This window comes from Salvelinus namaycush, chromosome 27, assembly GCF_016432855.1.
Source record: "Salvelinus namaycush isolate Seneca chromosome 27, SaNama_1.0, whole genome shotgun sequence".
NCBI classification, from domain to species: Eukaryota; Metazoa; Chordata; class Actinopteri; order Salmoniformes; family Salmonidae; genus Salvelinus; species Salvelinus namaycush.
This window is the reverse complement of record NC_052333.1, coordinates 26,645,252-26,669,985: the sequence shown is the minus strand read 5'-3', so window position 1 is coordinate 26,669,985 and position 24,734 is coordinate 26,645,252. Positions and strand designations below refer to the sequence as shown.

The window sequence follows — 24,734 nt, the reverse complement described above, 5'->3', positions numbered from 1 at the left end:
TTTGTTAAATATCTGCACCAAATTAAGATTCAAAGATGTCTGCAGAAAGAATGCGGTGTCAGCTATGGCATGACACTTTGAGTTAAAAATCTATATATTTTGGTTATTTAACTACAGTAAGTGAAGTGGATTTACATCCGGTAACACAATTACGGTAATGGAATTACATCCTGTGTCACTGATCTGTACTATACTGAACATAAATATAAACGCAACATGTAACAATTTCAAAGATTTTACTGACTTACAGTTTATAGAAGGAAATCAGTCAATTGAAATAAATAAATTAGGCCCTAATCTATGGATTAGGCCCTAATCTAGCTCTTATTTCAACTCATGAAACATGGGACCAACACTCCAGATGTTGCATTTATATTTTTGTTCAGTATATAAATGCATAATTATGGAGATGAATATCATTCTCTTCATGATGATGTATCCTGAATAGGTACACAAAGGTAGAAATATGCATATTCTTATTTTGCATATTTGGGTATTGTTCTACACACTGGCTATTATTGTAAAGAGCTCCGCCCCCAAACAAGACCACATTTGGTTTGTCCGGACCAGACCAAATCCGAAACATTCAAAGAAGTCTATGTTTCACAAATTTGGACATCACAGTACAGCACAGTAGAGCATAGTAGAGTACAGTACAATACAGTACATTATACTGTACTCTACTCTGGTGTGCTCTACTGTACTGTAGTAAACTCTACTCTATTCTACTCTAATTTTCTTTACTGTACTGGGCTCTACTATGCTCTACTGTACTGCACTGTGATGTCCAAACTTGTGAAACATAGATGCCTATGATTGGTTAAGATTTGGTCCGGCCAGGGCGGACTGATCAAATTTCAACTCGCTTTCAACGTCCATGGACATCCGGTGTCGGCCGGTGCTCAGTGGGTGAGGATGCTTCTTACAGTAAGTAGAAAGAGGGTAGGTGGTAGGTGTCATGGCAGGTGTCAATAAGTGCCGAGAGTATCAAGGCACAAGGCGAGACCCAGATGCAGACACAGGAGGCAGATGGTTGGAGTCTTACAATGTTTATTAATCCAAAGGGGTAGGCAAGAGAATGGTCGTGGACAGGCAAAAAGGTCAAAACCAGATCAGAGTCCAATAGGTACCGAAGGGCAGGCAGAATCAAGGTCAGGGCAGGCAGGATGAACAAGCAGGCAGGAAAGTAGTCCAGAGTCAAGCAGGGGTCAGAACCGGGAGGACTATAAAAAGAGAATAGAAAAGGAGTACGGGAAAGACACACTGCTTGACTTGACTAAACATACAAGACGAACTGGCACAAAGAGACAGGAAACACAGGGATAAATACACTGAGGAAAATAAGCGACACCTGGAGGGGGTGGAGACAATCACAGGAACAGGTGAAACAGATCAGGGCGTGACAGAGAGAGGTGACATTAAGTGGAGAAAGAGATAGAAGAGAAAGAGAGAGTGGAAGAGAGATAGAGATAGAGAGGGAGAGGGAGAGGGAGAGGGAGAGGGAGAGGGAGAGGGAGAGTTAGAGGGAGAGGGAGAGTTAGAGGGAGGGGTTGCCCAGACTGTTTTCACAGTCTTGCATTGACCACCAGACAACAGAAAGAGAGAAAAAACAGTTATGAGCTGAAAATAAAATTATGCCAGTGGAAGGGTGGACAGTAGCAGGTGACCCAACTGTGGTTTGTGAGTACTATGATTTCCCATTGTAGGCAATTCAATTGCAGTAATTCCATTACTGATTTTTCTGTAATTCTGTTACTGATTTGGTGCCTGAATTACGATTTTGAATCACTTAATAATTCATAAACAAACTTGATATCAGTAAAAACAGTATAACAAATTGGTAGGTCTACCTTTACTTGTTACCACTGTGAACGTTCATTATCCTCCATCCTCATGAGGGAGAGAAATTAGAAAATATCTTAAAGAGATGTGGGATTTTGGTAAAGGAATTACAAGGCACAAGGCAATGTTTCTTAAACTTACAGAAGGTAAATAATTTATCCAAAACCAAATATAAGTGTTAATATTAGTTGGCAGGGGTTTTTACTTCAACATTATTGTGTTTCTTGTCCCACTTTTTCTTGTAAATGTAGTCTATGACCCTTTTCCCATCTTTTTAACCAAAAATCAAAGTCTTTGCTAATTCCTAAGGAGCAATCAACTGTTGACTCAAAATACCAGTCATATAGATCTAGCAAAGAAGTCTTAAAAATGCAACAAAAAACGGTACCCCAACAATATCAATATACAGCATTAAAGGAAGTGGCCCACACATGGTTTTAACTGCCAACCCTTCGAGTGCCTGACCATGCTCCTCTAACAGGACAAAGAGCTTGCACCTCTTGGGCTGAGAGACATGGGTCATTTGCAATAAAGATCATCAAAAACATTGTATGAGTACAACTGCTCATCGAACATCTCATTCCAAAATCATGGGCATTAATATTAAGTTGGTGCCCACTTTGCTGCTATGACAGCCTCCATTCTTCTAGGAAGGCTTTCCACTAGATGTTAGAACATTGCTGAGGGGACTTGCTTCCATTCAGTCACAAGAGTATTAGTGAGGTCGAGCACTGATGTTGGGCGATTAGGCCTGGCTCGTAGTCAGTGTTCCAATTCATCCCAAAGGTCCTCGATGGGTTTGAGGTCAGGGCTCTGTGCAAGCCAGTCAAGTTCTTCCACATCAATCTCGACAAACCACTTCTGTATGGACCTCGCTTTGTGCACAGGGGCTTTGTCATGCTGGAACAGGAAAGGGCCTTCCCCCGAACTGGTGCCACAAAGTTATCATTGTATGCTGTAGTGTTAAGATTTCCCTTCACTGGAAGTAAGGGGCCTAGCCCGAACCATGAAAAACAGCCCGAGACTATTATTCCTCCTCCACCAAACTTTACAGTTGGCACTAAGCATTCGGTCAGGTAGCGTTCTCCTGGCATCCACCAAACCCAGATTCGTCGGTCGGATTGCCAGATGGTGAAGTGTGATTCATCGCTAGAGAACGCATTTCCACTGCTCCAGAGTCGAATGGTGCTGACGCTTGGCATTGCACATGGTGATCTTAGGCTTTGGTGCGGCTGCTCGGCCATGGAAACCCATTTCATGAAGCTCATGACGAACAGTTATTGTACTGATGTTGCTTCCAGAGGCAGTTTGGAACTCTGTAGTGAGTGTTGCAACTGAGGTTAGACAATTTGTACACGCTATGCGCTTCAGCACTTGGCTGTTCCATTCTGTGAGCTTGTGTGGCCAACCACTTTGCGGCTGAGCCGGTGTTGCTCCTAGACGTTTCCACTTCACAATAATATCACTTACAGTTGACCGGGGCAGCTCTAACAGGGCAGAAATTTGACAAACTGACTTGTTGGATAGGTGGCATCCTATGACGGTGCCACGTTAAAAGTCACTGAGCTGTTCAGTAAGGCCATTCTACAGCCAATGTTTGTCTATGGAGATTGCATGGCTGGGTGCTCGATTTTTATACAGCTGTCTGTAACAGGTGTGGCTGAAATAGCCGAATCCACTAATTTGAAGGGGTGTTCACATACTTTTATATACACTGCTCAAAAAAATAAAGGGAACACTTAAACAACACAATGTAACTCCAAGTCAATCACACTTCTGTGAAATCAAACTGTCCACTTAGGAAGCAACACTGATTGACAATAAATTTCACATGCTGTTGTGCAAATGGAATAGACAACAGGTGGAAATTATAGGCAATTAGCAAGACACCCCCAATAAAGGAGTGGTTCTGCAGGTGGTGACCACAGACCACTTCTCAGTTCCTATGCTTCCTGGCTGATGTTTTGGTCACTTTTGAATGCTGGCGGTGCTTTCACTCTAGTGGTAGCATGAGACGGAGTCTACAACCCACACAAGTGGCTCAGGTAGTGCAGCTCATCCAGGATGGCACATCAATGCGAGCTGTGGCAAGAAGGTTTGCTGTGTCTGTCAGCGTAGTGTCCAGAGCATGGAGGCGCTACCAGGAGACAGGCCAGTACATCAGGAGACGTGGAGGAGGCCGTAGGAGGGCAACAACCCAGCAGCAGGACCGCTACCTCCGCCTTTGTGCAAAGAGGAGCAGGAGGAGCACTGCCAGAGCCCTGCAAAATGACCTCCAGCAGGCCACAAATGTGCATGTGTCTGCTCAAACGATCAGAAACAGACTCCATGAGGGTGGTATGAGGGCCCGACGTCCACAGGTGGGGGTTGTGCTTACAGCACAACACCGTGCAGGACGTTTGGCATTTGCCAGAGAACACCAAGATTGGCAAATTCGCCACTGGCGCCCTGTGCTCTTCACAGATGAAAGCAGGTTCACACTTAGCACGTGACAGACGTGACAGAGTCTGGAGACGCCGTGGAGAACGTTCTGCTGCCTGCAACATCCTCCAGCATGACCGGTTTGGCGGTGGGTCAGTCATGGTGTGGGGTGGCATTTCTTTGGGGGGCCGTACAGCCCTCCATGTGCTCGCCAGAGGTAGCCTGACTGCCATTAGGTACCGAGATGAGATCCTCAGACCCCTTGTGAGACCATATGCTGGTGCGGTTGGCCCTGGGTTCCTCCTAATGTAAGACAATGCTAGACCTCATGTGGCTGGAGTGTGTCAGCAGTTCCTGCAAGAGGAAAGCATTGATGCTATGGACTGGCCCGCCCGTTCCCCAGACCTGAATCCAATTGAGCACATCTGGGACATCATGTCTCGCTCCATCCACCAACGCCAAGTTGCACCACAGACTGTCCAGGAGTTGGCGGATGCTTTAGTCCAGGTCTGGGAGGAGATCCCTCAGGAGACCATCCGCCACCTCATCAGGAGCATGCCCAGGCGTTGTAGGGAGGTCATAAGGCATGTGGAGGCCACACACACTACTGAGCCTCATTTTGACTTGTTTTAAGGACATTACATCAAAGTTGGATCAGCCTGTAGTGTGCTTTTCCACTTAAATTTTGAGTGTGACTCCAAATCCAGACCTCCATGGGTTGATACATTTGATTTCCATTGATAATTTTTGTGTGATTTTGTTGTCAGCACATTCAACTATGTAAAGAAAAAGTATTTAATAAGAATATTTCATTCATTCAGATCTAGGATGTGTTATTTTAGTGTTCCCTTTATTTTTTGAGCAGTGTATATAGTGTAGTTTCAGTTTTTTGGGGCTGAAGAATACCTAAAGAATTTGTCTCAATAATTAAATCTCAAAATAAGATGCAATAACATGTTGTTAATTAACTTGTTTCCTAATTTGATTTGAAATTTGATTTGCTTTACCTTGCAATAATTACGTTTAATTTAAGAAATTATCCCACAAACTACAGAAAAAAATGGAATCATCAGGAATGTCCTGATGATGTTCACAAAAATTCACACCCTTGTCGTGTTCATGCAAAAGGCAACAAGGCATTTGTCTCATAATATAGATACAACTTTGTGTTTTTGGTAAAGGAAAAAAAGGTTTGTCATACCCATGCGAAAACCCCAACAAAATTGAATTGAAGCTTTAATTAATCTATATCTGAGGTTCAGCGATATCCTCCTCAGGTGAGGACATTGAGCGGACAGAGGCCCTTGGGACTGGGACCCAGCGATAGAGTGGTAGAGGGCAGTGCTGACCTCTTGGTGTAAGACTGGGCCGTGTGGCTTTCCATATTGTTGAGCGGGATGCCCAGCTGCCCATCGCGGTTCTGGCCCTCATTGGAGTTGACTGCCGAGAGGCAGGCTTTGGAAGCGATTGCTAGACTTGACTTCAAGACCAGGGTGCGCAGGGCCTTGCGGTACTCCCTGCGAATGAGGCAGTAGATGACAGGGTTGAGGCAGCTACTGGTGAAGGCCAGACAGTTGGCCAAGGGGAAGAGGTAGGTCTGGACAAAGTAGTAGGAGGGACTGATTTCTGTTAGATCCAGTTGGATCAGCGCGCTCCAGAGAGTTAGCACGTTATACGGGAACCAGCAGGTGCAGAAGGAGAGCACCACAACTGCCACGGACTTGGAGACATGAGCCTGTCGCCGTGGGTTGACACCGTTCAGCTTGTGCCGGCAGAGGAAGCGCAGCAGGAGCAGGTAGGAGAGGATCATGATGAAGTAGGGCAACAGGAAGCCAAACAGAAGCCTCAGGAGTTGGTTGACAGCCAGCCAATTTGTACCTTTAGGGAAGCGGAGCAGACATGCAGTGTCATTGGCCATGCCTACTCTGTTGAGATCGGCGAACACGGCACGCGGTGCAGCAGCCACCAGTGCCCCGGCCCATATAAGTGCGGTAGTTACCCGGGAATCACAAAGCTTGTGACCGAGTGGTGCAGCGGGCTTGAGTGCAGTAGCCACTGAACAGTAGCGGGTCAAGCTCATGGCCATCAGGAAGAAGCAACTGGCGTAGACGTTGAGGCCCGTCAGGAGGGACACGGCCTTGCACATGGCCAAACCAAAAGGCCAGTTGTAGTCCAGGGTGATGTCTACTGCCCAGAACGGCAGAGCCAGGGAGAGTAGCAAGTCAGCCAGGGCCAGGTTGAACACAAAGAAGTTGATGGCACTCTTGACGATGGTCCGGGTGGAGCAGAGAAGGTACAGCACGAGGAGATTGCCCAGCAGTCCGCCGGTGGCCACGGCACAGTACACCACGGAGATGATGGCGCGCAGCCAGTGGGAGCCATCGCCAGGGAAGTCCAGATCGTATACCATGCTGGTGTTATGGAAGGTCAGGTGGGAATGGTTGCAGGACGGGTCCTTGTTCAGGATCTGGTAAAACCGCTCAATTCTCTGGAAGTCAGCCTCAGACATTTTGGATGTGGCCAGGAGAAAACCCACCCAAAAGAACAGTTGAGAAAATTCTGAATTATGGCTGTGTAGAAGAAGCTGTCAAGAAGAAGCGTTTACAATGGTAAAAGACAGGTCATTCCTGGTTGGTCCGATGAGAAGTTAATGTACATGTACATTTATTGATTGTCCTCCATTTCCTGCAAGAAAATGAGATATGCATATTATTTTTCATGCATAAAGGGACATTGCTCATCTGATTAAATGAAAGGGTGTCACATATCAAAGCCAGACTTGTTTGATCATTTCGAGGGATGTATTGTTATGAAAATATCCATCATAAGATTAATTTCAAAATTTATTTGAAAAACAACAAAAAGGCAGCCTCACCACTGGGTTTGCCATAAAGCTGAGGGATGGGGCTTGAGAAATATAACCACTCTAATATTTATAGATGGCGCAACAGTATTATCTGCGTGTGGCAAGAAGCAAGGGCAATATTTAAGCTATACATGGTTATTAACAAACTATGAATTAATACAACCTTATGTTTTAGGTTATGATGGGTTATAGTTGAACTAAGCTCTTAAGGTATTTATAATTGGTATTCTACAAAATTCTGAAAGTATTCAGACCTCTTGACTTTTCCCACATTTTATTACATTCCAGCCTTATTCTAAAATTGATTAAATACATGTTTATCCTCATTAATCTACACACAGTACCCCATAATGACAAAGCAAAAACAGGTTTTTTAAAATGTTTTCAAATTCAGAAATATCCAATTTACATAAGTATTCACACCCCTGAGTCAATACTTTGTTGAAGCACCTTTGACAGTGATTACAGCTGTGAGGTCCCATGTAGGTCAGTTGGTAGAGCATGGTGCTTGCAGCACCAGGGTTGTGGGTTTGATTCACATGTGGGACCAGTCTGAAAATGTATGCACTCACTAGTGTAAGTCACTCTGGATAAGAGTGTCTGCTAAAATGTAAATTCATATTTTTGGGTAAGTCTCTAAGAGCTTTCCACACCTAGATTGTGCAACATTTTCCCATAACTCCACAAGCTCTGTCAAATTGGTTGTTGATCATTGCTAGACAACCATTTTCAGGTCTTGCCATAGATTTCAAGTATATTTAAATCACAACTATAACTCGGCCACTCAGGAACTTTCATTGTCTTCTTGGTAAGCAACTCCAGTGTAGATGTGGCCTTGTGATTTAGGTTATTGCCATGCTGAAAGGGGAATTCATCTCCCAGTCCTTAACGATTACAAGCATACAGATAACATGACGCAGCCACCCCTATGCTTGCAAATATGGAAACTGGTACTCAGTAATGTGTTGTATTGGATTTCCCCCAAACATAACACTTTGTATTCAGGACAAAAAGTTAATTGCTTTGCCACATTTTTTTTGCAGTATTACTTTAGTGCCTTGTCGCAAACAGGATGCTTGTTTTGGAATATTTTTATTCTGTAAAGGCTTACTTCTTTTCACTCTGTCAATTAGGTTAGTATTGTGGAGTAACTACAATGTTGTTTATCCATCCTCAGTTTTCTCCTATCACAGCTTTTAAACTCTGTTACTGTTTTAATGTCACCATTGGCCTCATGGTGAAATCCCTGAGCGTTTTCCTTTCTCTCTGAAAACTGAGTTAGGAAGGACGCCTATATCTTTGTAGTGACTGGGTGTATTGATACACCATCTAAAGTGTAATGAATAATTTGACCATGCTCAAAAGGGATGTATAATCAATGTCTGCTTTTTTTTACCCATCTACCAATAGGTGCCCTTCTTTACGAGGCATTGGAAAACCTTGCTGGTCTTTGTGGTTCAACCACAGCCAATCTGTGTTTGAAATGCACTGCTCGACTGAGGGACCTTACAAGTAATTGTATGTGTTGGGTACAGAGATGAGGTAGTCATTCAAAAATAATGTTAACACTGTTATTGCATGCAGAGTGAGTCCATGTGACTTCATGTGACTTGTTAAGCACATTTTTACTCCTGAACATATTTAGGCTTGTCATAACAAAGGGGTTGAATACATTGACTGAATATATGTGAGCTTTCATTTGTAAAAATGTCTAAAAATATCATTCCACTTTGACATTATGGGATATTGTGTGTCGGCCAGTGATAAAAACATCTACATTTAATACATTTTGAATTCAGGCTGTAACACAACAAAATGTGGAAAAAGTCAAGGGGTGTGAATACTTTCTGAAGGCACTGTACTGATTTTGGAGGTCTACTACCATTATCACACAGTGTTGCCATATGGTCTCGTTATAAAAAAATGTTCACTTTATTATGATAATGATTTATGAAAATTGTTTAAAATGAAGACTAACCATTCTTAACTAACCCTTGTAACGATTGCCAATCTTTCATTTAAGGCGAAATGTACACGTTTTTATCAGAATCATGTATTGTGTAGGAAGGATTAGCAACGAAGTGATAGTATGGGCCATATGGAAACATCATGCAGTAAGGGGATTTATTAACTAATTACACAATGTACATTGTAGATACAAATTCATGTTTTTAAACACCATCCATTATAACACAATGACAAGGACAATTGGGTAACGTTATAATTTAATATTGAGAATGATGCGCAATCGATTCATCTATCTAGCCTATCATATTCCATTTTTATAGTTTGTATCAATGGACAGAAATAAGTAGCCTGAGGCTGAAACATTGTAAACTTAGTATAGCCTACTTGCACTGTAGGCGAAATACAATTAATTACATTTCAGCAAACAGAAAATATATTAGAAGATTAGGCTATGCATGTTTTGGATGGATAAAATACATCTTATTTACTCAGATATTCTTTCAAATCATATCATATTCTCCGAAGTGTTATCAACAAAATATCATTGGGAAAACATATATGTTTTATTGTCACATACACAGGATAGGTGCGGATAGGTGCAGTGAAATGTGTTATTTTACAGGTTCAGCCATAGTAGCACAGAGCCCATTGAGCAAATGAGTGCTAAGTGCCTTGCTTAAGCGCACATCGCCTCGGGTATAACGAACCAGCGACCTTTCTGTTCCTGGGCCAACCGTATAACCGCTAGGCTACCTGCAGCCTGCTTTAGTTATTCAAACGAGACAGCTAATATTAGACCAGATGGTTTATGGTCAAGCGAGCAATTTAACAAAATCAGCAAATCAAGTAGCCTAGGTGATTCGGGTGACACGTATCCCTTTTCAGAATTGAAACAGACAAATGCGCTTGTCATAAAAATGAATTTGATCTATGTGCAATGGAAAGTTATCCAACTAACAATGACAGTAAATACATATCGGACGTGAATGTAAAAGTCTGCCTAATATTACAGATGAGCTCTCACCTGACTTGAATGGACGGTAATCAGTTCAGTGGGCTTCAGTTGCATCCGATGCTAATGTTCCACAGGTCCGCTTGTGGAGACCACGCACCATCCGAAAAGACCACCTGCCTCAGCAGTGTATGAATGGAGCAGTGTAACAGTTATGAACAGATGAACATAATGCAGACTGGACTGCAACGTTGCATCTGTCCCTCCCCGTTGCAGTTTCTAAATTCACACTGTCCTGCTGGTACGAAACACTTCGGAAAAGTTCACTGGTGGGGACGCTCGTTTTGTAAACTACAAATAACCTATGTGAATGACGTTTGAGAAGTGAATGCATTACGCATCGAAAGGGTTATATAACCCGATGCAATTTGCCTGGAATCCACTAACGTTGCGCGTTTAATATAGCAACTACACGTATTAATAAATGGACTGGAATTAAGGCAACAAATTATCGTTCTTAAATTTACCCAAGAGCCAAATCAAATGAAAACATACCCCCTGTTGCACTTATCAAAAGTTCCACGATATCAACGAAGTCATAGTTTTACACAGTTCAAATGAACGGGATAGGCTTGGGAAAGTGAAAGGTGTGATGACATAGTAGCCTAGGACTAGAGGATCTTAAACGAAAAAAAGGTCCTGCCAGAACATGTAGCCTGAATTGCCTCCAACAATATCGGATTTACACTAAATAAGAGGTCTACCTTTTAATTCATGCATGTTGCCCAGTTGCAGTGAAAAGCAATTTTTCAAATCAAGGCGAGGTCTACAGTGAGCTACAAAAGTATTTGAACAGTGACATTTGTTGTTGTTTCTTTCTCTATACTCTACCATTTAAAAAAATAAATAATCTCCATTTAAAAAAATAAATAATCTCCTCTAGACATAGGATCATCATTATTCACGATTCATTCAGGATGATCCTTAATCATGGTAGCATCCACATTAATTTAGAAGTGTTTAGAAACATATTCTATTCTTATTTACAATAAAAGTGACTGTAAAATGACACAATACATTATTTACCATTAATTTCTAATGGACACAAAATAATCTGAAACACAACCAAAACAAACACAAATGCATCTAACAAATTGTGCTGTAATTGCTCAACGGTTCACCCGATATGGATGAAAATACCCTGAAATTAAAGCAAACAGTCTGCACTTTAACCTCATAGTCATTGTATCATTTAAAATCCAAAGTATTGGACTACAGAGCCAAAATGACAACAAAAAATGTCACTGTTCCAATACTTTGAGCTAACTGTATATACTATGTCTGGAGGAGATTAGCATATTAATTGTTTTAAATATTATACATATAGCCTAGAAACTAACTGCCTGTTTTCTTCTACATTTCCCATAGGCCTACAGATTTGAGAAATAATCAAGCCATAGACGTAGGGACGTCAATTCAACTTCTTTTCCAAGTTGATTCAACATCATTGATGTGACATGGAAACAACGTTGATTCAACCATTCATTGTATGCCCAGTGGGGAGGTTAAATTAGGCTATGTAGGCTACTCATAAATCTATGTGTACTTAGATATCGATTTTGATGAAGGTATATGACACGTTATAAATAGGCACTAGGTTATCTGTTTATCTTTTTTTTCAAATTGGTAATGATGTTCTCTAAATTAGATTTTTCAAGAATGGGCTCTTTATTGCGGAGTCCACTGTTGATATTGGAAAGGTCATCAGCAATGAATGAGTTGATTAGATTAGCTGTGGAAAAGGCAGGATGATACAGAGGGACTAACACTGATTATCTTATCTCTCTGCATTAAAGGCCCAGTGCTGTCAAAAACGTGATTTCCAATGTTTTATATATATTCCCACACATTGAGTTTGTAATAATACTGTGAAAATGACTATAATGCCCTTCTAGTGTAAGAGCTGTTTGAAAAGACCAACTGAAATCATTTCAGACTCTTTGTTGGAAGGGAGTTTTGGCCTTCTGTGGTGACATCACCATGTGGTAAAATTGTTAATAGACCAATAAGAAAAATAGTTCCAAATCTCTTTGCCAATAAAAGAAAAGCTTCATTTTCCCCCTCCGCACCCAAACCACTCCCAGACAGTCCTACAGTAGCAAAATTATTGTTTGAGAAATTGCTCTTATCTAAGCAGCTATTTCAGTTAATTTTTTTATGTTTTAATTTAAAACAATACAATTAGGGAATGAAATGTTATTCATAAATGATTTGATAATGAGATAAAAACAGCTGCATTGGACCTTTACGCATCTCTCCCTGTCTTTAGGTAGCAGAACAAACATTTTCTCTGCATGTTTACCAGTCGATTAGGCCTACCGATGAACACGTTACGTGTGTTGACCCTACAGACTTGACCAGAGTTCAGATTCCTGTCATGTAGAAGAAACAGTCACCATCTTCCTTGAATGTAGGCATAGCCTGCATATCCCTACAATAAAGTATTTAAAATACAGTAGCTGTGCGTGTGTAAAATCAATGGGGAAGCCAATACAGAACAAATGCCATAATACAACCTGTGTGTTGTGATAATTGTGTTGCTTGTTCTTTAACCTGTTAGTTCATATGCCTTGACACCGTGACTATATGCACTACATATATATACACTGCTCAAAAAAATAAAGGGAACACTTAAACAACACAATGTAACTCCAAGTCAATCACACTTCTGTGAAATCAAACTGTCCACTTAGGAAGCAACACTGATTGACAATAAATTTCACATGCTGTTGTGCAAATGGAATAGACAAAAGGTGGAAATTATAGGCAATTAACAAGACACCCCCAATAAAGGAGTGATTCTGCAGGTGGTACCAAAGACCACTTCTCAGTTCCTATGCTTCCTGGCTGATGTTTTGGTCACTTTTGAATGCTGGCGGTGCTCTCACTCTAGTGGTAGCATGAGACGGAGTCTACAGCCCACACAAGTGGCTCAGGTAGTGCAGCTCATCCAGGATGGCACATCAATGCGAGCTGTGGCAAGAAGGTTTGCTGTGTCTGTCAGCGTAGTGTCCAGAGCATGGAGGCGCTACCAGGAGACAGGCCAGTACATCAGGAGACGTGGAGGAGGCCGTAGGAGGGCAACAACCCAGCAGCAGGACCGCTACCTCCGCCTTTGAGCAGGAGGAGCACTGCCAGAGCCCTGCAAAATGACCTCCAGCAGGCCACAAATGTGCATGTGTCAGCATATGGTCTCACAAGGGCTCATCATACAATGTGATTTTCTGGATTTTTGTTTTCGATTCCGTCTTTCACAGTAGAAGTGTACCTATGATAAAAAAATTACAGACCTCTACATGCTTTGTAAGTAGGAAAACCTGCAAAATCGGCAGTGTATCAAATACGTGTTCTCCCCACTGTATATATATGTATATAGTGCATTTGGAAAGTATTCAGACCCCTTGAATGTTTTTCTTGAATGTTTCTCACATTCTTCTCTGCAGATCCTCTCAAGCTCTGTCAGGTTGGATGGGGAGCTTCGCTGCACAGCTATCTTCAGGTCTCTCCAGAGATGTTAGATCGGGTTCAAGTCCGGGCTCTGGCTGGGCCACTCAAGGACATTCAGAGACTTGTCCCAAGCCACTCCTGCATAGTCTTGTCTGTTTGTTTAGGGTCATTGTCCTGTTGGAAGGTGAACCTTCGCCCCAGTCAGAGGTCCTGAGCGCTCTGGAGCAGGTTTTCATCAAGGATCTCTCTGTACTTTGCTCTGTTCATCTTTCCCTCGATCCTGACTAGTCTCCCAGTCCCCGCCACTGAAAAACATCCCCACAGCATGATGCTGCCACCACCATACTTCACCGTAGGGATGGTGCCAGGTTTCCTCCAGACATGGCTCTTGGCATTCAGGCTAAAGAGTTCAGTCTTGGTTTCATCAGACCAGAGAATCTTGTTCCTCATGGTCAGAGTCTTTAGGTGCCTTTTGGCAATCTCCAAGCAGGCTGTCATGTGCCTTTTACTGAGGAGTGGCTTCCATCTGGCCACTCTACCATAAAGGCCTGATTTGCGGAGCGCTGCAGAGATTGTGGTTCCTTCTGGAAGTTTCTCCCATCTCCACACAGAAACTCTTGAGCTCTGTCAAATTGACCATTGGGTTATTGGTCACCTCCCTGACCAAGGCCCTTCTCCCCCGATTGCTCAGTTTGGCTGGGCGGCCAACTTGGTGGTTCCAAACTACCAAACTACTTCCGTGTCAAGGATGGTACTGGGAATTGGACCACCAAAAATGTCCCCATTCCAACTGCAGTGAAGGACTACAACAAGAGCATGGGAGGTGTGGATCTATCTGATGCGCTGATAGGCTATTACAATGTTCTGCATAAGACAATGAAATGGTACAAGACCTTCTTCTATCATTTCGTCGACATTGCTGTGGTGAATGCATTCATCCTACACAAGGAAATGGCTAAGAGCTGTGGAAAGCCCTTCCTCACACAGAAAGCCTTCAGAGAGCAGCTCATCAAGGAGCTTGCTGGCTACAGCACCACTGCACCAAACCCTGTCCCTTCTGCTCCTGCCACAAGTGTTCATCTGCCCAGATATATTTGTGCAGACATGGATGTGCCTAAGGGCCAAAGGGCACAGCATGGAGGCGTTGCTGTGTTGTTTGCAAGATGAAGTCGCCCATCACATGCACCACATGCTTGGTGACCCTCTGCTTTACATCAGAAAGAGACTGCTATAGCATCTGGCATCGACAGCAGAATATTGTGTAGAGCTTTGGCAAAGTGGGTGGGGTTATATCCTTCCTGTTTGGCCCTGTCCGGGGGTCTCATCGGATGGGGCCACAGTGTCTCATGACCCCCTCCTGTCTCTGCCTCCAGTATTTATGCTGCAGTAGTTTGTGTCGGGGGGCTAGGGTCAGTTTGTTATATCTGGAGTACTGTTCCAGTCTTATCCTGTGTGAATTTAAGTATGCTCTCTCTTTCTCTCCTTCTTTCTCTGAGGACCTGAGCCCCAGGACCATGTGTCAGGACCCCCTGGCATGATGACTCCTTGCTGTCCCCAGTCCACCCAACCTTGCTGCTGTTCCAGTTTCAACTGTTCTGCCTGCGGCTATGGAACCCTACCTAAACTGTTCATTTTTACTCTTGAGGTGCTGTCCTGTTGCACCCTCTACAACCACTGCGATATCTACCCGGCACAGCCAGAAGAGGACTGGCCACCCCTCATAGCCTGGTTCCTCTCTAGGTTTCTTCCTAGGTTTTGCCTTTCTAGTTTTTCCTAGCCACCGTGCTTCTACACCTGCATTGCTTGCTGTTTGGGGTTTTAGGCCGGGTTTCTGTATAGCACATTGAGATATTAGCTGATGTAGGAAGGGCTATGTAAATACATTTGATTTGATAGAGGACTGAGGGTCTTCCAAATATTGAAAGTGTGTAAATAGTCACCCATGTTATTTTGTAAATGTATATTTTATTTATTTTTTCATATTTCTTTTATTTAAAAAAATTCCAACTTTTTTCCCCATATTTTTTTCTAATTTTTTTTGGGGGGGGGTGTTAGAATACCATTTTGGTATTTTGTATATAGTTATTTGTTTCAAAATGTATACCTTCACCAATTTGGCCACTTGGGTACATTTGGGCTACTTGTGTGGGACACCTGGGTGACTTCATGATAAATGTCATGTAGCACACTCATTTTGGAAGTTATCATTCTGAAACTTTGCACAAGTACTGTTGCCTTCTTATGTTTTCCACTGAAATTGTCCCCATATTCATATCTAAATGTTTGTTTTATCTTGTTCATTTTAAATACGATGATACAACAATTAAAATGAAAAAACGTATGGTTCTTTTCATTGTATTATCAAAACCAGATCTATTGTGTTATATTCTCCTACATTCAATTCACATTTACACAAACTTCAGAGTGTTTTCTTTCAAATGGTACCAAGAATATGCATATCCTTGCTCCTGGGCCTGAGCTAGAGACAGTTAGATTTGGGTATGTCTTCAGGTGGAAATTGAAAGGGGGGGGGGGGGGGGGGGGGGTATTCCCAAGAGGTTTTAAGAATGATGGAGGCCACTGTGTTCTTGGGGACTTTCAATGCTGCAGAAATGTTTTGGTACCCTTCCCTAGATCTGTGCCTCTACACAAACCTGTCTCAGACTTCTAAGGACAATTCCTTCGACCTCATGACTTGGTTTTTTCTCTGACATGCACTAACTGTGGGACCTTATATAGACAGGTGTGTGCCTTTCCAAATCATGTCCAATCAATTGAATTTACCACAGGTGGACTCCAATCAAGTTGTAGAAACATCTTAACCTGTTTGGCGTGCAAGCCCGACGTCGGTACACTTATGACAACAGCCAGCTCAAAGTGCAGGGCGCGAAATTCAAAAGATATTTTTTTTTAAATATTTAACTTTCACACATTAACAAGTCCAAGACACCAGATGAAAGGTACACATCTTGTGAATCAAGCCAACATGTCCGATTTTTAAAATGTTTTACAGGGAAGACACAATATGTAAATCTATTAGCTAACCACGTTAGCAAAAGACACCATTTTTCATTACTCCACCAGTTATTTACTCCATCAGTAGCTATCACAAATTCGACCAAATAAAGATATAAATAGCCACTAACCAAGAAACAAATTCATCAGATGACAGTCTGATAACATATTTATTGTATAGCATATGTTTTGTTAGAAAAATGTGCATATTTCAGGTATAAATCATAGTTTACATTGCAGCTACAGTCAGAAATTGCACCGAAAGCAGACAGAAAAATTACAGACACCAACGCCAAATAAATAAATACTCATCATAAAACATTTCTGAAAAATACATAGTGTACAGCAATTGAAAGACAGGCATCTTGTGATTCCAGACAATATTTCCGATTTATCAAGTGTTTTACAGCGAAAACAAAATGTAGCGTTATATTAGCTTATTAGCACAATAGCCAGAAACACTTGGGCGCCGGCGACTACGGCAGATATATGAAATAACATCATAAAATGGGTCTTACTTTTGCTGATCTTTCATCAGAATGTTGGACAAGGTGTCCTTTGTCCAGAACAGTCGTTGTTTGGATTCAGAACGGACACTTTCCCTCTTCATTTAGCAAGCGCGCTAGCCGGGTGCCACGACACTCTCCATGTCAACAAACGGAAGAGAACGGAACACAGCAAAACTCCCGAAAAAATTTCAATAATCTGATGAAACCATATTGAAAAAACATACTTTACGATGATATGGTGACATGTATCAAATAAAATCAAAGCCGGAGATTGTAGTCGCCTATAACGGAAGCTAAACAAAAGGCAATCACACTGTCCAGCTCGCGCTATTCAGAGTACCGAAAATGGTGGACACGAGATTCCAAGATGATGTGTTCCAACTCAGATCGAGATAATCACCTAATTTCTTCTCTCACAGCCTCTTGACAACCAGAGGAAGGTGTATGACGTGTATGTATACTAATAGGTCTTGTGCCCATTTATAGGCATGAAGAAGAACAGAGCATCGATTTCAGACGTTCCACTTCCTGGTCAGGAAAAGTGCTGCAGAATGAGTTCTGTTTCACTCAGAGAAATAATTCAAACGGTTTTAGAAACTAGAGAGTGTTTTCTATCCAATAGTAATAATAATATGCATATTGTACGAGCAAGAATTGAGTACGAGGCCGTTTGAAATGGGCACGATTTAACTGGCTACTCAATACTGCCCCTTGCAGCCATAAGAAGTTTTAAGGATGATCAATGGAAACAGGATACACCTGAACTCAATTTCGAGTCTCATAGCAAAGGGTCTGAATACATATGAAAATAAGGTTATTTCTATTTTTATTTGTAATACATTTTCAAAAATGTCTAATAACTTGTTTTCACTTTGTCATTATGGGGTATTGTGTGTAGAGTGATGAGGAAAAAAATGTATTTTATCAAATTAGGAAAAATACAAGGTGTCTGAATACTTTCCGATTTAAGGCAGAGACAATAAGAATAAATTCAACCACATATTTGTTTAATTACAAAACCGAAGAGCAACATCTGTCTGGTGAAGTCCACAAAACATATTGCATGTAACAAACAGCTACATGACCTAAGGCATGGTAATGTCTAATGTTTCCGACATTTTCGCACTACTAAATTACTGTTGATTTAGAACCACAGAGAGTTACCGCAAGTCCCAAAAAAAACAGAAGTTGCCTCCACTATTCCAGCGTCATTTCAACATCATCCAATCACCTATACTAGGTCTAAAATATACCAAAAACGAGTTAGTCCAATCAACGTAAGCTAAATATGATGTGGCTGTCCATGGCACTGATTTCTCTCTCTCGCTCTGTGTGTGTGTGTGTGTGTGTGTTTGTTTGAGTGTGCAAGTAGAAAAAACATGTTGACTAAACCTACTTGGAGAGAAATGGCAATGCCATCCTCCTCTTTCATGTTGCCTTTGCCTAAACGGTCTATGACTCTGTCATACAGTACACAGTTTAAATTTGTGTTGTCCTAGGCTACCTGGCTAAAATACTTGCTCAATAGCCTAACTTCCTTTAATGGGCAATGATACGCCAGGCACAGGAGGTTGGTGGCACCTTAATTGGGGAGGACGGGCTGGAGCGGAATAGGTTGAATGGTATCAAACACATCAAACACATGGTTTGATCCATTCCATTTGCTCCGTTCCAGACATTATTATTAGCCGTCCTCCCCTCAGCAGCCTCCACTGATGCTAGGCCAGGTAGTTAACGTTAGCATACTACATCTAGCTACATATTGGACTTCTATCCTCTCAGGCCAGGGGGCACAATGTATGAATTTATGATTGGGTCAGAATCGCAGTTATAATCATTGGCCAGTACTGAGAATTAGGTAAAACCACAATTCCAAATCCCTATTTCCATGCATGGCTAATTTAGGAAAGGAATGCTATTAGCTAGCTACCCACCTGATGACAACAACACAACGATATTCCCTTCACACTTTTTTTTTGGTACGCCAGGACTATTCACAGCTGAGCTGACTCAGTTTAGCGCATTTTATTTATTTTTTATCAAGGGAGGCCAAATGCTCGCTGGCTTCCCTTGCATTCAATGCTATGTGCGGCAACAATGTCATACTCTTTCTGACCAGACTGCATCAGATAGATTCGCTTCACATACTGAGACAGAGTGCCACTGTTTCGTTCGCTCAGATGCTTTCTCCGGTGAGATACATTCAGCCTCCTGCGAATTGTAGGACATTTATGAAACAGAGAGACGAAAGATTCATTATTTTGTATGTTTTTTTAGGGGGGTTGGGGGTACAGTTTTGGTGGGAAGTTTGGCTTCCCTTGGCATCCATGAGATGATTGTGGACTACAGGAAAAGGAGGACTGAGCACCCCCTCATTTCCATCAAATGGGCTGTAGTGGAGCAGGTTGAGAGCTTCAAGTTCCTTAGTGTCCACATCACCAACAAACTATCATGGTCCAAACACACCAAGACAGTCGTGAAGAGGGCACGACAAAGCCTATTCCCCCTCAGATCCTTAAAAATGTATACAGCGGCACCATCGAGAGCAACCTGACTGGTTGCATCACTGCCTGGTATGGGAACTGCTCGGCCTACGACCGCAAGGCACAGAGGGTAGTGCGTACGACCAATACATCACTGGGGCCAAGCTTCCTGCCATCCAGGACCTCTATAGCAGGCAGTGTCAGAGGAAGGCCCTAAAACTTGTCAAAGACTCCAGCCACCCTAGTCATAGACTGTTCTCTCTGCTACAGCACGGCAAGCGGTACCGGAGGGCCAAGTCTAGGCTTCTTCTTTAGTAGCCTACAATCTCTGTGGGATGAAGACGCACTATAGGCTTCTCTACACTAGCGCGCTCTCCTAGCCTGGAGAGACTGCTAGTAAAATGTTCAATCTGGCCTTCATACTATCATGGCCACCTAATCATCCCCAGCTTCCAATTGGCTCATTCCTGTCAAGGCTATGGGTAACTGGTGAACGGAGTCAGGCGCAGGAGAGCTGAGATGCGTGGACAAGGTTTTTAATTCAAGAAAAACACCAGTATAAACACAATACTATGGTGCTGGAAAAATACCGGTACCACAAAATAAACGTGCATAATAACAAAACCCGGTATCAATAAACCAGCCGTCAGATACAGCCTTACAATAAAACAAACACGCACACAAACATGGGGGAAACCAGAGTGTTAAATAATGAACATGTAATGGGGGAATTGAAACCAGCTGTGTAAAAAACAAAGACAAAACAAATGGAAAATGAAAAGTGGATCGGTGATGGCTAGAAGGCCGGTGACGTCGACCGACGAACTCCGCTCAAACAAGGAGAGGGACCGACTCCGGCGGAAGTCGTGACAGTCCCCCCCCCTTGATGCGCAGCTCCAGCAGTGCGCCGACACCGGCCCCGGGGACGACCCGGGGGGCGAGGCACAGGGCGATCCGGATGGAGACGGTGGAAATCCCGCAGCATCGAAGGGTCCAATACGTCCTCCACCGGCACCCAGCCTCTCTCCTCCAGACCGTACCCCTCCCACTCCACGAGGTACTGAAGGCCCCTCGCCCGACGCCTCGAGTCCAGTATGGATCGGACCGCATACGCCGGGGCCCCCTCGATGTCCAGAGGGGGCGGAGGAACCTCCCGCACCTCAGACTCCTGGAGTGGACCAGCTACCACCGGCCTGAGGAGAGACACATGGAACGAGGAGTTAATACGGCTCACTGTGGTGGCGGTCTGCGCTGGCTTTCTGACGCCTCACAGCCCGCTGAAGGTGCACATGAGCGGCGTCCCACGTCTCCTGCAAGCGCCTAAACCAGTCGTCCACCGCAGGAGCCTCGATCTGGCTCTGATGCCACGGCGCCAGAACCGGCTGGTACCCCAGTACGCACTGGAAAGGGGAGAGGTTGGTAGAGGAGCGGCGGAGCGAGTTCTGGGCCATCTCTGCCCAGGGTATGAACGCCGCCCACTCCCCAGGCCGGTCCTGGCAATAAGACTGCAGAAACCTACCCACATCCTGGTTTACTCTCTCCACCTGCCCGTTACTCTCGGGGTGAAAACCTGAGGTAAGGCTGACCGAGACCCCCAGACGTTCCATGAACGCCCTCCAGACCCTTGATGTAAACTGGGGACCTCGATCAGATACTATGTCCTCAGGCACCCCGTAGTGCCGGAAGAAGTGTGTGAACAGGGCCTCCGCAGTCTGTAGGGCCGTAGGGAGACCGGGCAAAGGGAGGAGACGGCAGGACTTAGAAAACCGATCCACAACGACCAGGATCATGGTGTTACCCTGTGAGGGAGGCAGATCCGTCAGGAAGTCCACCGACAGGTGCGACCACGGCAGTTGAGGAACGGGTAAGGGTTGTAACTTCCCTGTGGGCAGGTGCCTAGGGGCCTTGCACTGGGCGCACACCGAGCAGTAGGAAACATAAACCCTCACATCCTTAGCCAATGTGGACCACCAGTACTTCCCACTAAGACAGAGCACTGTCCGACCGATGCGCGGATGACCAGAGGAGGGTGACGTGTGGGCCCAATAGATCAAGCGGTCGCGGACAGCAAACGTAACGTACAGACGCCCAGCTGGACACTGGGGGGAGTGGGCTCTGTACGTAATGCCCTCTCGATGTCAGCATCCAGCTCCCACACTACCGGTGCCAAAAGGCAAGAGGCCGGGAGTATGGGAGTGGGATCCATAGACCGCTCCTCTGTGTCATACATCCGGGACAGTGTGTCTGCCTTTACGTTCTGGGAACCTGGTCTGCAGGACAGGGTGAAAACAAAACGGGTAAAGAACATGGCCCACCTTGCCTGGCGAGGGTTCAGTCTCCTCGCCGCCCGGATGTACTCCAGATTGCGGTGGTCTGTCCAGATGAGAAAAGGGTGTTTAGCCCCCTCAAGCAAATGTCTCCACGCCTTCAAAGCTTTGACGACAGCCAACAACTCCCAGTCCCCCACGTCATAGTTTCGGTCCGCCGGGCTGAGCTTCTTTGAAAAGAAGGCACAGGGGCGGAGCCTTGGTGGTGCACCCGAGCGCTGAAATAGCACGGCTCCTATCCCAGCCTCGGACGCGTCCACCTCCACTATGAACGCCAAAGAGGGATCCGGATGAGCCGCACGGGAGCCAGGGTAAACAGAGCCCTCAGCTGACCAAAAGCCCTGTCCGCCTCAGCCGACCACTGAAAACGCACCGGTCCCCCCTTCAGCAGTGAGGTAATGGGAGCCGCTAGCTGACCAAAGCCCAGGATAAACCTCCGGTAGTAGTTGGCAAACCCTAGAAACCGCTGCACTTCCTTTACCGTGGAGGGAGTCGGCCAATTACACACGGCTGTAATGCGGTCACTCTCCATCTCCACCCCTGAAGTGGAAATGCGGTACCCTAGGAAGGAGACGGACTGTTGGAAAAACATACATTTCTCAGCCTTGACGTGCTGGTCATGCTCCAACAGTTGACCGAGCACCCTGCGCACCAGGGACACATGCTCGGCGCGTGTAGCGGAGTATATCAGAATGTCGTCGATATACACCACTACACCCTTCCCGTGCAGGTCCCGGAAAATCTTGTCTACAAAGGCCTGGAAGACTGATGGAGCATTCATCAACCCGTACGGCATGATGAGGTACTCATAGTGCCCTGAGGTGGTACTAAATGCCGTCTTCCACTCGTCCCCCTCCCGGATACGCACCAGGTTGTAAGCGCTCCTGATTTCCAATTTTGTGAAGAAGCGCGCCCCGTGCATTGACTCGATCGCACTGGCTATGAGAGGCAGCGGGTAACTGTACCTCACAGTGATTTGGTTGATGCCTCGATAGTCAATACACGGGCGCAGACCTCCATCCTTCTTCTTCACAAAAAAGAAACTCGAGGAGACAGGTGAAGTGGAGGGCCAAATGTACCCCTGCCCCAGAGATTCGAAGACATAAGTTTCCTTAGCCGACGTCTCCTCTTGCGACAGGGGATACACGTGACTCCTGGGAAGTGCTGCGCCTACCAGGAGATTTATCGCACAATCCCCCCGTCGATGGGGTGGTAATTGAGTCGCCTCTTTTTACAGAAGGCGAGAGCCAAATCGGCATATTCAGAGGGGATAAGCACGGCGGAGAACTGGTTTGGACTTTCCACCGTAGTAGCACCGACGGAAACCACCCCGTGAGAACCCTCTGTTGCCACGAAATAGTGGGGTCATGACAGGCAAACCAGGGTAAGCCCAGCACCACGGGAAACTGCTAGAGGAATTTCATAATTCCTTTATGTGCTCATTAATTAAAATCACTCTGTCTGTTTCTAAGAATTTGTAAGATCCTTATTAACATAAAATAGACAGGGAACAGTCTTATTAAAAATTGTATTTATTCTCGGAGCACGCTCCCATTTAACCACAAACAGTTTATATACAAAATATGACGTCATTGGTTACAGAATAAAGCTCCTCCTCTTGACCAATATAAAACAGGTTCAAAAGTTCATTCCAACTCACCAGCGCACACACACGACACACAATATCATTTATTCTCCTGAAGGCTCACTATAATTTATTACCACTTTTATTACCACAACCCAAGATAATGGAAGACCTATGAAGTTACTCACTGCCTTATATAAACATCTCAGGGCTAAGTTGGGTCGGTTCAACCATAGTTTAACGATCCTTTTGGCTTACTTAATAACCCACACCACAAACCTCTCTAACTAAGTTGGAATGGTGTTTTGTCAGGACCCGGTTACAAACTCGGGTCTCCGGTGTGAGAAACAGTCACTTAGTAAACTGAGCCACTAATAGTCGGCAGAACCCAGAAGATGAGGCAGACACAGCAGTACTAGAGACGGTGGTTTAATAAAGTAAAAAGGAAAAGATCTTCAGGCAAAAAATATAAATCCACAACGTCAAAAGTAATTCCAAGAGAAGAAATGTATATCCTCCAAGACACAAGGAAAAATCCACAAAGTGGTAAGAACAGCAGGGAAAAAACAAACCTCAAAAGAATAATCAAAAATAAACAAGAACAAAACCAGAGTACCTCAAGAAAATCCAACTAGAGAAACAAATGTTCACAGCATGGCTGGGGCTGGGTGCTAACATACAAACACAGAGCAAAGAACTGAGGAACACTAAGGGTTTAAATACTTTCAAGGGAAATGAGGCACAGGTGCAAATAATAACTGGAACAAGGGTAAAAAAACAAAAGGGTCAAAACAGCACAATGGGGGCATCTAGTGACCAAAACCTGAACAATCCTGGCCAAATCCTGACAGAATCCTCCCCCTAGGAACGACTCCTGACGTTCCTACCAGCCTTCTCAGGGTGGAGGACCCTGAACTGACGAATGAGGTCAGGGTCCAGTATGTCTTTGGCAGGAACCCAGGAGCGCTCCTCGGGACCGTAGCCTTCCCAGTCCACCAGATACTGCCAGGACCGCTGCACCCGGCGGGAATCCAGTATCTGATGGACGGTATAAGCCGACTGGCCTCCGATGACACGGGGCGGAGGGGGAGGTCTGCCTGCCGGGATAAGGGGAGAAAAAACAACAGGTTTTAATAAAGAAATATGAAACGTGGGATTCATTTTAAGAGATCTGGGTAAGTGCAGGCGATAAGTAACGGGATTCACTCTCCTGGCAACCTTAAAGGGGCCGATGTATTTCTGGGACAGCTTGCGAGACT

At 44.3% G+C, this 24,734-nt stretch overlaps 1 protein-coding gene across 1 annotated transcript; it reads right to left on the bottom strand.

Moving 5' to 3' along the window:
* Positions 1-5,536: 5,536 nt before the first annotated feature.
* LOC120022310 (relaxin-3 receptor 1-like) lies at positions 5,537-6,772 on the bottom strand. The gene has a single exon (XM_038966209.1). It carries the CDS (start codon positions 6,770-6,772, stop codon positions 5,537-5,539), a length of 1,236 nt encoding a protein of 411 aa, XP_038822137.1.
* Positions 6,773-24,734: the final 17,962 nt, after the last annotated feature.